At 38.7% G+C, this 15,408-nt stretch overlaps 1 protein-coding gene across 18 annotated transcripts in view; it reads right to left on the bottom strand.

Moving 5' to 3' along the window:
- The window catches only part of MAGI1 (membrane associated guanylate kinase, WW and PDZ domain containing 1), a gene marked incomplete at both ends in the record, with an annotated part of 646,110 nt that overhangs the window by 62,846 nt on the left and 567,856 nt on the right, over nucleotides 1-15,408 (bottom strand). For all 18 annotated transcript variants that reach the window (XM_084248125.1, XM_084248136.1, XM_084248135.1 and 15 more), the window contains 4 exons: nucleotides 3,822-4,442; nucleotides 4,989-5,171; nucleotides 11,107-11,199; nucleotides 13,231-13,376. In XM_084248125.1, coding sequence (XP_084104251.1) covers nucleotides 3,822-4,442; nucleotides 4,989-5,171; nucleotides 11,107-11,199; nucleotides 13,231-13,376 — 1,043 coding nt within the window. The remainder of the gene's footprint in view (nucleotides 1-3,821; nucleotides 4,443-4,988; nucleotides 5,172-11,106; nucleotides 11,200-13,230; nucleotides 13,377-15,408) is intronic.

The following is a 15,408-nucleotide window of genomic DNA, read 5'->3' as shown; positions in this document are numbered from 1 at the left end:
AATCAAATATTCATTTTTTTTGATGAAGAAAAGTGTATCAGGGCAGGAGAAACTAGTGTGAGTTACAGAGCAGCGTAGGGCAGAGATTGAACCAGATATGAACTCCTGACACCTCTAGTTCAGCTTCCTTTTCAATATATATGCTCTCTCAAAGCAAAACATGTTATCTACATTCACAAAGTATTGACAATTCTTCTCTTGAAGCATAGTATTCTGACTCAACCCAAAATTACCTTTTAAAGAGCTTCTGATCTACTACTGGGTGTCACTTAGCGAATATACAAAATATTTATACAGGGGGCACAGCTAGCTGTGTTACATATAATTCCTTTTTTTTTTTTTTTAAAGTATAAAACCTCTATGGGACCAATTTAAAATGTTGTGTTAATTAAAACAACAACAACAACAACAACCTGGTTTTGAAAAAAAAAAATAGTAAATTGCCTTCTAGTGTGACTTTCCAAACACCTCAAAAAAGTCTCTAGACTCACATGGGTGTCAGATGATAGGCCTTCTGAATGCAAATGCTATGTAAAATTTTAAAAATAAAAAGCATTCTCCTGACTGGACAGCAGAGGGAGAAGGAGGAAAGGATCCTCCACAGTAAGAGGGAAACCAGGCAGCAGCAGAAGCTTCCTTTAAAGATCATGACAGACCAGCAGGTGGGGACGCATTATATAAAGGAGACTACTATAGGAATTAGTGTGGTCCCAGATGCCAGGTATGGGGGGGGGGGATGCCCCTGTAGCTAAGCTTGACCTAGAGATGGTCTAACTCCTGAAATTTACAAATGATATTTTAACCTCTGCTTGATTTCCAAGTGAAGCAAAGACAAAAAAAGTACTAACAAATACAATATACCTCATCTCAACAAGAATAAAAATGACCTTGAGAGATAAAAACAAAATACAAATGTAGCCAGTTTTGCCCCAAAATAGAAAAAAAAAAAAAAAAAAAGAACACCAGTTCGTTAAGACATTTTAGAAAGGCTTGCCCTCAAGATCTGAATTCTTAAAAATCAAGGACAGTGTGAATTTAATGAGTTTATCAATCTGCTTACTAGGAGGTATGACAGAAATGAGATTCATTAGGAACAATCAGTGAAGTGGGCATTTATTTTCTCATTTAACCTAGCTGCTGTCTTTGTTGCTTCATCAAACCTTCTCATTTACACCCCCAACATACAGGAGAGATGATTAAAATGTCAGTCCCGATTGAAATAACTAATGTACAGCAGAGGCAAATATATTTACATGCTTTCTAGAAAGATTTATTAAGCTGGTACTAGTCTGCCAACTGCAGATGTACAAACTTTCCATGCTATACATAATTCAATGCAATGCATATGGTATATTTTAAAGACTGCTGATGTTACTGTGATTATAAATTAATCAGGTTCTATAATAAACTATGTAGATGTTGACTAATGTGGCAAGATAGCCTGGATTTTTCCACATTAATTTAATGCTATAAAATGCTATGGCATTAATAAAAAGGTCTTGTGAATTAAGGAGAGTGAAAATATATTTGAAATCGAGGGATATCATTCTATGATTAGTTGTTTCCTAGTTGGGCAAATTCATTACCAATTGGTTCAAGTAGCAATTGCAAATCAGTTGATTGTAACAAGACTTTATATTCTGGTGCCCTTCAAAGGGATTCTGATCGGAAAGAGAAACTCAACACCTTGAACAAAAATGAAGCAAATAAATGAGTCAGGAGATCAGGATTGCTTCTGACTGTCACATGAAACAGCAGCTGAATCAAAGATGGCCCGATATACCTAAAACTATTGAAAGTTTCCACGTTGCCAGCCACAGAAATCAGCAATTATGAAAAATATCAGCACTATTCAGAGTTAAACAGAGCAGAGCATAGACAGGAAACTGCAGATTTAAGGTTAAATATCTTCATCCTACTGGGCTGGCACCATCCTACCTTTTCAGGAACATGGTTAAAATGAAATGAGAGATATCTACGGGAATTGAAAGTGCTTTTTAAATCGCAACTTCTCTTTAACTCCTGGATATCAGGATCATTATCATCACCATTATCATTTGCATATCACCTTCCACATATCTCAATTACTCTTTAGAAACAACTATCAGCACAGTTCAATGATGTAGGCATAACAACAGACTTCAAAATTGCATCAATGGAAATAACATTTTAAAAACTAAAATTTACACAATGGTTTTTACAACTGTTTGAGAAGGGTTGACTGAATATTTCAGTTCCTAGAGACAATTGCTCTGAATCTTGGGTTTCCTTCTAATGACCTCAATCATTTTTGACCATAGAAGACACAGCTTCAGTTCTGGAGACCATAAGAACATTGCTGCTCTGACAAAAAAGCACTCCTCTGTTGCAACAGAACAAGAGGAAATGAAAATCAGGTTTCTGGTCTCTTTCCAAAGGATCTAAATATGCTGTGTACGAAAGAAATGAGGGGCGAGGATCAGGAAAACAACCAATCGTAGGCACACTGAGTAAGATGATCGGCCAATTCTAGTCACAAATTCATATGCTGGAGTAGGACTTTACAGCATTGTGGAAAATATTTCTCAGTGTGAAGTCCTGAGAGTTCATCTGGGGCAGGGGTGGGGGATTGTAGGCTAGGGAAAGGTGGAAGTTGAATGCCTCAAGGTTTAGAATTCCCCATTTCTAAGAAATGCTTAAACATTTCATTAAAATGTGATTTTTTTGAGATGTTTTTAACAGGACTGGTGAAGTTTTCCTGCCAAGTACAAATAATCACATATTGGGCCTCCCCTGGTGGCACAGCGGTCGAGCTCTGGGCTGTGAGGCTGCCCGTGGACTCTGCAGCGCTGGTTTGATCCCCAGCTGCTGGGTGAGGGTCCAACATGGTACGCAGACCTCTCCTGCCGCACCCGCTCCTCCCCTCAGCAGTGTACTTCGTCAGTCTGCCTGTTAGTTTCCCCGCTCCGGCTCTGGTGAATTCTCTCACCCTCCCGCGCTTCTAACTGTACCCAGTGCTTGTATAAATAAATAAACCAACCAACCAACAAATAAATAAATTGCTCAAAAAACAAAAACAAAACAAATAATCACATATTTAATCATTCACTCAATAGCACCTAGCAGAAGTCAGAGTCTGTGCTAATTTCTGGGGATAAAGCTATCAATATGCAGACATGGGGCCTGGCTTTATGGATCTTACATTCTAGCGAAAAAGAGAGAACAAAGGAAAATAAATAAGTAAAATAATGACTGTGACAATGCTAGCAATCATGATAGAGGCTATTAAGAAATGGGATGATATAGGAGAGGTTTCCGCTAGAAAAGTCATTCGAGAAGCCCTACCAAGGAGGAGACTTAAATGAGGCTAAGCCAGCCAAGGGAAAAGAATTCCAGGCAGCAAAAATGGGAAGTGCAAAGGCCCTGTGACAGGCAAGCGCTTGCAGCACTGAAGGTGTGCCAGAAAAGAATCTAGGCATCTAACGTACAGAAGGGAGGAGGAGGTGGGGAGTGAGATATGATGTTGAAACAATGGCAGAGAGCCGCATTTTGCATGCAGGCTATGCAAGCCAGGTTCAGGAGACTTAAAGGACAAAGGTTTGAAAAGGCAGAATCTGATTTAAGTTTAAAAGTCTCTAGCAGCATATGTACAGACACACAACCTTTATTCTAAGATTAGCATGTAGAGAAGTCAGAAAGCATTTTCAGTGGGCTTTGAAATCTTTACATAAAAATGATCTTGAAGCAGACATTCAAAAAGCCCTGAACAGCTGCTCGGAGACCAGTAGGTTAAATAATGGATTTTGTGTTAAAAATTCAAAGAACAAAATAAGCCTACATACCTCCTCGTTGCACCAACAATGTGACCTCACTTCCCTTTGGACATTCAATCAGCATATCCACGACTTGGTTGTGAGTCAGTGCCTGCACATTCTTCTTATTAACTTCCACTATCAGATCCCCTTCTTTCAGGCCTCGGCACCTTGGACTGTCAACAATCTGTTTCACTCTTTGGCCACCACCACCAGGACTGTCTGCGATGGTAAAACCAAAGCCCATTGGCCCTTTCACTATGTGAACAGTTATGAGTTCCGGCTGAGTGGCTATGGAAGAAGCCAAAGAGACAGTGTCACTGGGGTAACCATGGGAACCGTTTGAAGCCACGTCAGCGGGGCTGCTTGGCCTAGCATCCTTCATGCCATTGACTTTGCCAGTTTTACTACTGTGACTAGCTGGAGAATCATACGTCTCTTGCCCATTCACAATAATTGGTTCTTTATCCAAAATGGCCACCGACGTCACTAAGCTCGTATTGGGGTCATCTGGGTCAAAGGGCAACGGATAACCTCGGCAGAGTTCAAGGTCCACACTGGCACCAATGGGAATGGACTGAAAGATTTTCACAACTTGTGCATGTGTGTGTCCCAAAACACAGGTGTCGTTCACACTGACAATCACATCTCCTGTAAAAGTTAAGAGTTTGGGGGTTAAAAAAATTGTGCCCAGAAAAGCCATATCAACATAATAACATAACATACTACCAATAAGGAGATAAACTGAAATTGGATTTGGGTGTGGTACTAGAGGGCATAAAAAGATAGTTTCTAGTACTATTTTAACCGCTAATTATGCATTCTTTCAGCATCTAATGTATTTCCTCCTAATGAGAATATAATCACCACTGAAAGAATATTGGGGCTTTCATCTAAAAAAGATTCTCACTTCAGAAATCCATGTTTAGAATTAATTTATTCGAACGGATCTACATTTTTAGTAAATTACTGCTTTATTGTACTCAATTGTACCTGAACAGTTCCCCAAGGATAAAACCACTTCAGAGGTCTTCATCTATACTAGGGGGTCACTTTTCTAGTGGAGGAAAACTGTTCATTCACAAGGTTTATAAGAACATTTATAAACTCATGAAACCATGCTGCTGTTTGATCTTATTCAGGTACTGGTGAAAGTCTCCCTATACAAGACACATGAGGGCCAGGTGGTGTCCCTACCTGTTTCCATCTTGCCATCCAATGCAGCAGGACCATCTAGGACCAAGCTCTTGATCTGCAGAAACTCGTCAGGCTCGTCCCCTCCAACGACAGTGAAGCCAAAGCCACGACTGCTTTTCCGCAGCTTCGTGTGAATGAACTTACCTTTCAACTCCGAAGGGTTTCGTGTAAAAAAGGGTTTGCCTGGATTAAGACAAGAAAATGACAAAGAATGTCACCAAGTGAAAAAGGTGATCAAGTAAGAAATGATACAACTTAGATAACTCTCCATGGTCCTGTACTGGGACATGTGGGCAAACAGGTGTCTTTAGATAGTCCTCTCTTGATCTCAATAATCAGGCTCCAAGGCTGCTCTTTGGCTCTATGTTTAAGCACCGGAATACAGTAGTCAGAGCATGTCAACATAAAGGTCCAAAAGAAAACATAAGAAAAGGATGAACTCAGGGTCAATCACTGGTTTCAATTCATGAGTCTGATAGCAATTGAGCGGCTATGAGGTTCTTCTCAGAAAACGGAGTGGATTTTTTTTTGGTTTGTTTAGATTTTGTCTGTTATTTCTATTTTGCAACATGTTTTCCAATGTGCTGCTGCTTTGGGCTTGGCTTCCACTTGTAAAATGGGTTCAACAAAATCTTCAGCTTTTAATCAAACAGAAAACTCATTCTGAAAATACACTGGTAATACTAGGAAGCATTATGGTCACATAGAGAGTTTTGATAAGAATCCAGAATCACTACTTTCAAAACTAAAAGTTAGTTTGAATTCATTTTCAAAATTGAGTAATTTTTAATTGAATTATAAATTTCAACTGATTTTCCTATTAATTTGGATGATTTAAAAATTTGTGAAACAGTCAAGTAATATTGCTAGATTCTACTGCGAAAATTTATTTTTTTAGCTTAGTACACATGGCCTAGGAGGTGAACAAAATAGTTCTAACAAGAACCATACAGCTCCAAATTCAGCTGTTCTACTTAAATAGATAGAGAGAAGGCTAAATAACCCCCAAATAGGCTCTGCTAGGTTTTATTGGTTTTTTTGATAAATTCACAAATACAATTTTGTACACAAATCAAGAGTTTTACTTCAGTTTTTACCAGGTAGACATTTCCTGTAATTGAAAACCTTTCTGGAGTTTCTCTGGTTATCCCAAATAGTGGAAATAATTTGGCTCGCAGGCGCTTCAGTTCTCCTAATTATACTTCCCCTCTCCTGCCCTTGCCACAGCTTCCTCATCTACCCCTGTTGTTTTTCTTCGCATCAAAAAAAAAAAAAAAAAAAAAAAAAAAGCAAACAAAACAAAAGCAGAAGAAAATGTCTCCATGTACCCCATCACTCGGAACCTGGCACCCAGAAAGGAAAGTTATTTTTGGTTAGGTATATCTAAAAGTTCTTTTTAAAAAGGTCTCTGGGCACACATACAACTTTTAATTGCATATTTTTTAAGTTTCTGGCTTTTAAAAAGGCACTTACAGCTGCCTAGAGTCAAAGATCTGCTCCCCTCTGGTGCGATCCCCACAATGGCTGGAAGCATGACAAACCTCCCCCCCCCCACCCTGTCACTGCTGCTGAAGAAAAGACAAGAGGTAGCAGGATTCACCATGCAGAGTCCCCTGCCGAGGCACCAGGCAGGTGATGTTCCCTGTAGGCAGGGCTGGTCGGGAGACAGCTGCCATGCCAATTACCAAAGGGGAATCCAGGACAGGTGAAACCCCCCCAATTTTAATTTGGGGATGTGTACAAATGACTTAGACTCTGGAGGGAGAGACTGTTAGAGATAGAGAGTTCAGAAAGCTTGAAGGGGACAATATTCCAGGTATGCAAAGACATCAACAGCCATCATCATCCCCGTGACACTTTCCCTGATACTTTATTAAAAATTGCAATGCCTCTTCCACACTCCCATCCCCCTTCCCTGCCTTATTGTTGTCCCTAGCATTTACCACCATCAGACAGAGTACACATCTTACTATGGGTTTGGTGTCTCTCCTCATGTCCCTGTCTCTTGACATGAGGGGCACTGCACCTACAAGCAGTCACTGGAATACGAATACAAATGAGGATTTCCGCTTGTATAGCCGATGCCTACAATACTGCTGGTTTCATCTGCCATTTGGCCAAAAGCTGGTGTTGAATGAACCAACAATGGTGCAAAGAAATGAGGTTTGAGAAGTCTTTGCAAAGGCTGGAAAGAGGTTGGGGTGTTTAAGCACTTCAGATTTACTATAGGCAAAGTCAGAGAATGTGAAAATGTGCCTGGCACTTTATCTGAATGAATTTTTTAAAAAAGCTATTAACATATTTTGAGCTTAGAATGTTTTCAACTTATTAGAAACATGAGCAGAGCTTTGAACTTACACCACTTTTTTTTTTTTTTTTGTCAACACTTAACTAGGAAGGAAAGATCAGAGGATTTCACATTTATACACATTTTATTAGGTTTACTATACGGGAGGGATCATCAGTTAATGTAGCTTTTGAAAAGAAATGTTTTTCTCCCCACAATCAGTGAATTCTAGAGCTCTCTGCTGCACCCTATGATAATTTTTCACAGATGCCAGTCTGTTGACAGGTCACTAGTTGCAAGGCTGGTTAGGTATGAAAATCACATGGGTAGCTTTTGAAAATATACTCATTTCTCATTTCTAGGGATGTCCCTAGATTCATTGAATTAAGATTTTTTGGGTCTTGACCACAAAATCTACCTTAGCTGCATGCTTCCTTGGTAGGTTGGTTCTAGTGTTTAAATATCCCAGACCAGTGTCCAGTGGCACGTTCTGTGATGATGGGCATGCTCTGTATCTGCATTGCCCACCATGGCAGCTACTAGCCATATAAAGCTGCTGAGCCTTTGAAAGGTGGCATTTGGGACTGAAGAGCTGAATTTTTTATTTCTAAATTGCAATGGACTTAAATTTAAATGGCAACATGTAGCCAATGGAATCCACCCTAGATTTCAGATTATGTAATGAGGTATTTTGCAAGAAGTAGAAAGGTGTCAGCCAGAAATTAAACTATTCTTAATGATAATGATAATTAGGGGTCAGATATGTGCTCTGCTTTCTTTTTGGACTTGGGCAAGTACTAAACTTGCTCTCTACCTGGGTTTCACTAGTGTGAATGGAGGTGTCTGCACCAAACATCTCATGAAAATGATAGAGTAACTGTGACAGATAATATGGGTAAAGTGCTTAGGGAAGGGGGCCTGGCGCACTATGAGGATTCAATAGCTTTGAGTTATTATTTTGATGATGGTGGTGATGGAGTATGTTGCTGCAAAAATTTCTCTCCAAACAAGCTAGAAAATGGAAAGATTTCCTAAGAGTGAGTCTCTTAAATTATCATTTGCTGGAATTAGGAGTGTGTTCTTGATCAGAGGAAAGTTTAGGTGAGCAGTGAACTAAGCAAAATTAATACCAAACCTTCTAAGCCAGCAGTTATATGGCTTCTTCTTGACAGTACTCTCTGGGAACTAGATCAGGACACTGAGCCAGCAGGCAGGTAACTAACCCAGAGTTGTAAACAATGATGGTGAAGTCCAAGTTAATGTTTGTCACTATCTCTGCTTAGACTCAAAGGCCACAGATTTTAACTGGCTTCTGTGGGATTAAGGTCCAAAGATGATAACTTGTTTGACAGATGAGAATCAACAGGCAGACTACAAAGTAGATGGTTTGCTAGGATAGGTGAATAGTTCCCAGGGAGAGCTTAGTGAGCCTCTCCCAGAACTTTCTTAAACCAGTATGAAATCCAACAGGAAAAGAAAAAAAGTGAAAAAACAAACAAACAAGCAAACAACAGTTGCAGAAAAAGAGAAGAATCTGACATAAAATTCCTAATACATACAAATATCATCTGGACTCTTAACTCAGTTGGTGCATCAAGCATTTGACACCCTAGAATCTGAACCTACAAAGCTTTCATTTCTTTACTCTCTCAGACAATTCTTTTTTTTTCCAGATTTACTTTTTAAAAAAAAAATTTTATTTATTTATTTATACAAGCACTGGGTACAGTCAGAAGTGAGGGAGGGTGAGAGAATTCACCAGAGTCAGAGCAGTATGCAGAACAGGCAGAAGGACCGAAGTACACTGCTGAGGGGAGCTGCGGGCGGCAGGAGAGGTCTGCGTGCCATGTGGGACCCTCCGCCTGTGGCCGGGGAGCAGCCGGGTATCGAACTGGTGCTGCAGAGGCTGCGGGCAGCTTCGCAACCCAGCACTCAACCGCTGGACCACCAGGGAGGCCCTCTTAGACAATTCTTCAAGGAAGTGTGGATGGCATAGATGTACCTATTGTTTCACTCAGCAATGAATTTCAGCGGAAACTAGATGTCAAGGGATTATGCCTGCTTTGCAATACTCTAAGGAAGGAAAAAAAAAAACAGTCTCCTGACTTCATGGGATTTAAAGTCTAGAGAGGAAACTATTGTTAAATAATTGAACACAAATGAATAGCAATTATAAAATGTTCAATGCTATAAATGAAAAATAAAGGGTGGAAAGGGTGAAAATAACAGAAGAATCTAGCAAAAATCTGAGAAGAGTAGGAGTTAGCAAACCAAAGAGTGGGAGGAAGAGGCAGTCACAAAATAGGGTGCAGACATTCAAGGGCTTTGACTACAGTTTTGCCAGTTCAAGGAACTGAAAAGGCTGGTGTAGCTAACCTACCCTAACAGTAAGATGACACAGGCTGCAGGGGACCTTCCTGGTAGTGCAGGGGTTAAAGACTCAATGCTACCAAGCTATCCCAGCCACCACGGCATGAGTTCGATCCCTGGCCAGGGAGCTAACCAACATGGCACAGCAGACCTCTCCTGTCTCGCCAGCTGCTGCTCCCCTCAGCAGTGTATTTCAGTATATCTGCCTCTTCTGCTCTCTACTCTGTTTCTGGTGAATCCTCTCACCCCCTGCACCTCTGCCCTATACCCGGTTCTTCTATGTATAAATAAATAAAAATAAATCTTTAAAAAAATTAAAAAATACTGAGGAGGTCACAATCATGATGCTATGAATTAATATGCTATTTGCTCTGTTCTGTCTTTATTAAAGATATCTATCACCATCAACATAAAAACGTATATTAATGTAGAAGCAACGATTTTACATAAATTGATTTTACTACTAATCTCATGACAGCATCAGCTAACAGGGATACACTTCTTTCCCATGAAAATTATAATGGAAGAATCAAAATTAGAGAACTATTCTACTTATCTTTTTTGTATCTAACACAATTATGTCTCTTTAAATGTCCAGAAAATGACAAATTTTAGTCTTTTGAATGGTTCTGAACCACAAACATTTCCCACTTTCACTTTTCTTATTTAAAATAAAAAAAGAAACAACAAAAAAGCTCACAAATGTTTCCTATCATTTAAGAGTATTGAAGCCTGAAAGTAGCAAGATACTGGAGCTGCCAATTTACAAAAATGAACCTCTCTAGGGGGCTCATACTATTTGTGAATGTAAATAAGTGAGACCCAATGAAACGTAAAACATGCATAAGTATCGGAACTGGCAAGAAGCAGAGATGAGGATTTAGAATGCATTATGAAACACTTTACATTTATGGGAAATATTAATCAAAAAACAAATATGTTGATTAGAATTTTGAAATATCTAATATGGAGTCTTAAGTTTCTCTTATTTACCACAATATTAAATGCATGTGATCTCTGTATCAGCAGTTCACAACTCTGGGATGGTTTTGCCTTTCCCATCCCGGGGAAATTTAGGAGCAATTTTTGGAGGCTGCAATGGGGAGTGGGTGCTATAGCAGCTAGTGAATAGAGGCCAAGCTGCTACTGAGCATCCCACAATCACACCAGCTCCACAACAAAGAGCTATGTGGTCCAAACGTCAACAGTACTGGAGTTGAGAAATTATAGTTTAACTGATCATTAATAATAAGTAGTCATTATTTTGAGAGTACAACAAATAGTGGAAGAAATTTATAGTGAAATGGTTCTAATTTTTTTGGCAGTACTTTTGGAATTTCTATCATTATGGTTTTTACAATCAAGGACTGACTTGGGAGTTGTAAGAGTCCACTTCGTAAAATACCTTAAGCAAATTAGGCTTTTGAGCTAAAACTGTGATGCAATGTAAAAACCCTTTACCCTGAAGTGGAGCTTCTCTGGCTGGCTCCGGATTGCTTGGGGGGTGGTTTGAAGTAACAGGAGGCACAAGCGATGAATGATCTTCTGTCCATTCTATGAGAAAGAGAAAAAGTACTGATTTTCCATCAAACATCTCGCCAACACACTTAGAATTCACCTTATTTTTAAATATAAAACAACCCAAAGCTCTCAAACCAGATGCAGAGTGCTTATCTTGAAAAGTAATTGGTATTCTATCCTACTCTATGTTAAGGATTTCAAGATCTCCCCTCTGTCCCCCTCTCTTCATCCTGTCCTCTTTCCCTCTTATAAAATCTTTGAGGAAAGAAATATTGTGATATAACCAATGAAACCTTCAGTAGTCTCTAGTTGAAGAGTTCAAAGTGAAACCAAGTAAAACAAAATACCAGGAAAGATAGAGTCAACCTCAGCTGACCCCATAAGAAAGAAACCGGGCTACTATAATTGAGACATGGGCTTGTCTAGGTAGTGAAGGTGGATTTTAGCAGCCTGCCAAGGTGCTATCACCCAACATCTCTCAAACCCAAAAGGGGTCCATTAAATACCTTTGGGTCCTACCTGAGGTCTTAGTCTCCTTGGAGACTCATAAGAAATAACTCATTGAGGCCCTGTGAGATGAACCCCAAGTGTCACTTTCTACCTAACTTGCCCTATTCTCCTCTTTCTAAACTGCATTTTCTAATACCACGAAGTTTCACCAGCTCAGAAAAAAATATTAAAAAACATGTTTAATGGAAAAGAAACTAAGTAGAAAGAAGAATATTTCCATACATGAATATACACTTACATACATACTCTCTCTAAAATAGGCTTATAGGCCCCATTGGCCCCAAAGGCTATTTTTATATAGCTTATAAGCAAGGACAGCTTTTAATTTTTTTTTTTTTGTGTGGGACCCTCGCTGGCGGCTGGGAATGAACTGGTGCTGCAGAGGCTCCGGGCAGCTTCGCAGCCCGGCGCTCAACCGCTGCACCACCAGGGGAGGCCCAGCTTTTAAAATTTTAATTGTTGAAAAAAATAAAAAGAATATTTTGTAACACATGAAAATTATATTTATGTCCATAAATTGAAGTTTATTGGAACACAGCCACACCATTTTTTACATTGTCTATAACTATTTTCATACCCACCAGGGCAGATATCATAAGTAATTGTTAATAAAGACTACATTAGAAGCAAAGCCTAAAATATTTACTACCTGGCATTTACAGAAAAAGTTTTCCAACTTCTTCTCCATGGTCTATACTTACTATATATAACATTACAATAAGAACAGTATTATATTGATATTCACATATTTTAATGAGGGGGTATTCAGCCTGTTATTAAAAAAGTTGCAATGAAAAACCGGGGAAAACCCAAGTATGTATTAAAAAAAGAATACTAAATGAAGAAGCAGATGAAAACATTTACAAAATGGAATATTATTCAGCCATTAAAATTTATAAGGTAAATCTATATTAACCAAGTTTGAAATCAATGTGGAAGAAATATATTCAAATAAGGAAAACAAGTGACAAAACTAATGCATGTGTGTATTGTGTTTATATATGAATGAATTATATAAAAATAACTAAAACAATTTGATATTTTGTTAATATAGTATATCTATACATCCTTAAAACAACTGTACAGTGTTTTAAATTAAAAATGGGATGGAAGCAAGGGGGGGCAATTTAATGTTTTTCACTCCTGAATTTTTCATATTTATTTCACAAAGCATGATTTAACTTAAATTTTTAAAAAAGCACTCAAGATTTGCTACTTTTTCTCATTCTTGAACATGTAATGTTAAAAGATACCAGTTGCTGGGTAAATGTTGCTGAACAAGAATATTCTCTCACCCTCGGAAAGTTCTTCAATCTGACCACAGCTCCTTTCTAAATTCAAGTGCAAATCTGGGTGATTTTTAATTAGACCCTCTAGTTGTCTGGGTTCCAGGACAGGGGGAACTCTAGTAGAAGCTGTTTCCCTCCTTCCCCCAGAACCTCAAGTTCTCAAGGCAGAAGACATGATCATCAAGGCCGGTTCTGACCACAAGGGGGTGTCAACTCCGAGGCTTCAGCCCAAGCTCCTCTGCCAAGAGATCAAGAGAAAGCCAACCTTCTGACTGTTGCTGCTGCTGCTGCTGCTGCTGCTGCTGCTGCTGTTGCTGCTGCTGCTGCTGCTGTTGCTGCTGTTGTTCAAGCTGCTTCTTCCGTTTGGCTTCTAGAACTGGATTCTCATATTGTGTCTTCCTGTTGATGTGGCTGGAACAGGAAGGAAACACTTCATCCTACAAGCAAAACATCCACCAGGCCAAGTCCCTTGTTCAGAACTGAGTAAAGCAGTGGTCTAAGATGTTGACCATCTTATGTTAGAATGCAGTTAGGAGAAAGAAATAAAAATGCAAGGTCGCCATATCCTGCCTGCTTATATGTTCCAAGCATTGTGTTACTGGTTTTATATGTACTGTATTTTAAAACCTTCAATAAATGTCAGGAAGTAGGTTCTATTTTTATTCATATTTTATAGATAAGGAAAGTAAATTTCTGTGCAGATAAGTAACAGTGCAACTAACATAACATAGCTAAGTCAACAGTAAAGAGGCACGCAATTTCAGGTTTGTCTGAATTTCAGGTTTCAGGATTTTACCATAGGCTCGCCCCCAAATATCCAAGGGTGAGCTGCTTTAATTCAACAAGATGTAGATTTTAGAAATACTGGAAAATGAGATTAAAGTGAGGATGTAATGTTGTTTGTAACATGAGTATGTTTGCAACATGTATATGTAACAGAACTGCTATGTAACTTACTACAATAGAGTTCATAGACATGTAAGCATTCCCACAAATAATTAAGTTAGAAGGACTTCATTAAAATCTGTTAACTACTTTGGTCGATGACATGGAAGCAGAATTAAAAGTTTAAGTCTTGGTCAAAAAGACTACAAATGCAGCTCACCTAAGCAAATGTGATATTTAAAGTGACAAGGAATCAGACACTTTAAATCTTTCCAAAACTAATAAGGCCATGGCAAAACAAAAATGTATACACACACACACACACACACATATGGATACATATCCACTATATGGCCCTTTGCTGTGGCCTTCTATTTAGGGTATGCATATGTATGTGTAAATACATACAACCACAATATTCCACACACATACAAACATACACATATTAATTTTACTATTTTTTCATTAATATCATGCTTCCTTCGACATTTAGAGACATAACTATGGGATTATTTAAAACTTGAAATATTTTTTAAAGCTAGACTTATCAAATAGGGTAAAAATAGACTAATTACCCTCTATTCTTATTATGGGCTTGTTTATTAACTAACTCCTGCAATTTCATTCTAAGAACTAGTCTAATATGGATCTGAAAAGACACAGGAAAGACAACAGTACAGGAAGATCACAACTTGCCCAACCCTCGCCCCAACCAAGTCTCTTCATCCATTCAACTTTGTCATCACCTGCTCCTTTCTTCTCTTACTGCACAAGGTAGCTGAGGGAGAACTCAAAATGAGCTCCAAATAGGCAGGAGTCCCACTGGTATCTATAGGCACACAAAGGAATTTAATTTTATCAGGGTCAGCAAGATGACTGAGCTTGCCTTGCTGATGCCCGAAATTGCCAATCCTTGTTAGGCAAGAGGAGGCAATGTGTACATGGGTGAAGGACACTTGCTGTAGAGAACTCATTATTTTTTACAATAAGATGTTGAGCACTTTACAGCCTGGCATTTTTATATCATATGTTCTTATCACCAGGGTATTACACAAACGACTTTTCATTGGCAGCAGTGTGAGAGAGAGAAAGCGTGCCAGTTATCTTCATTGTAGCAGGCAGGATTATGATGATAGAACATTTATATGGCACTTGTTTCTTTCAAAGATTCTTTTCTTAGGTATTTCTCATCTTTCTCAGAGGAAATGACACAAAGAATATTCAAAGTTTAATCTCTTGGGTTTCTTTATTTTCTTTCAGTGTCACACTACCAATAAATGGTTCTGATGACAGGACAAGTACATTCCAATGTTAGAATAAGGTTAGAACCATGTCAGAATGAGGAGGGGTTGAGACTTAAAAATAAAAAATAGCCACATGTCTGGTCCGTGGGCAAGAGAGAAGCAAGGAGGCCAATAAAGTCTTACAACTTAACGTTAGGTCTCAACTTCCGCCTTAATCTTGGCAACATTTATGCATTGGGAAGATCTGTCTGACCATTTAGAAAGTCTGAATAAATAAATAAATAATAATTACTGAGAAGTTCAGACTTGAGTAG

This window comes from Talpa europaea, assembly GCF_964194135.1.
Source record: "Talpa europaea genome assembly, chromosome: 11".
NCBI classification, from domain to species: domain Eukaryota; kingdom Metazoa; phylum Chordata; class Mammalia; order Eulipotyphla; family Talpidae; genus Talpa; species Talpa europaea.
The sequence above is the reverse complement of the archived record's forward strand: the minus strand, read 5'-3'. Positions and strand labels throughout refer to the sequence as shown.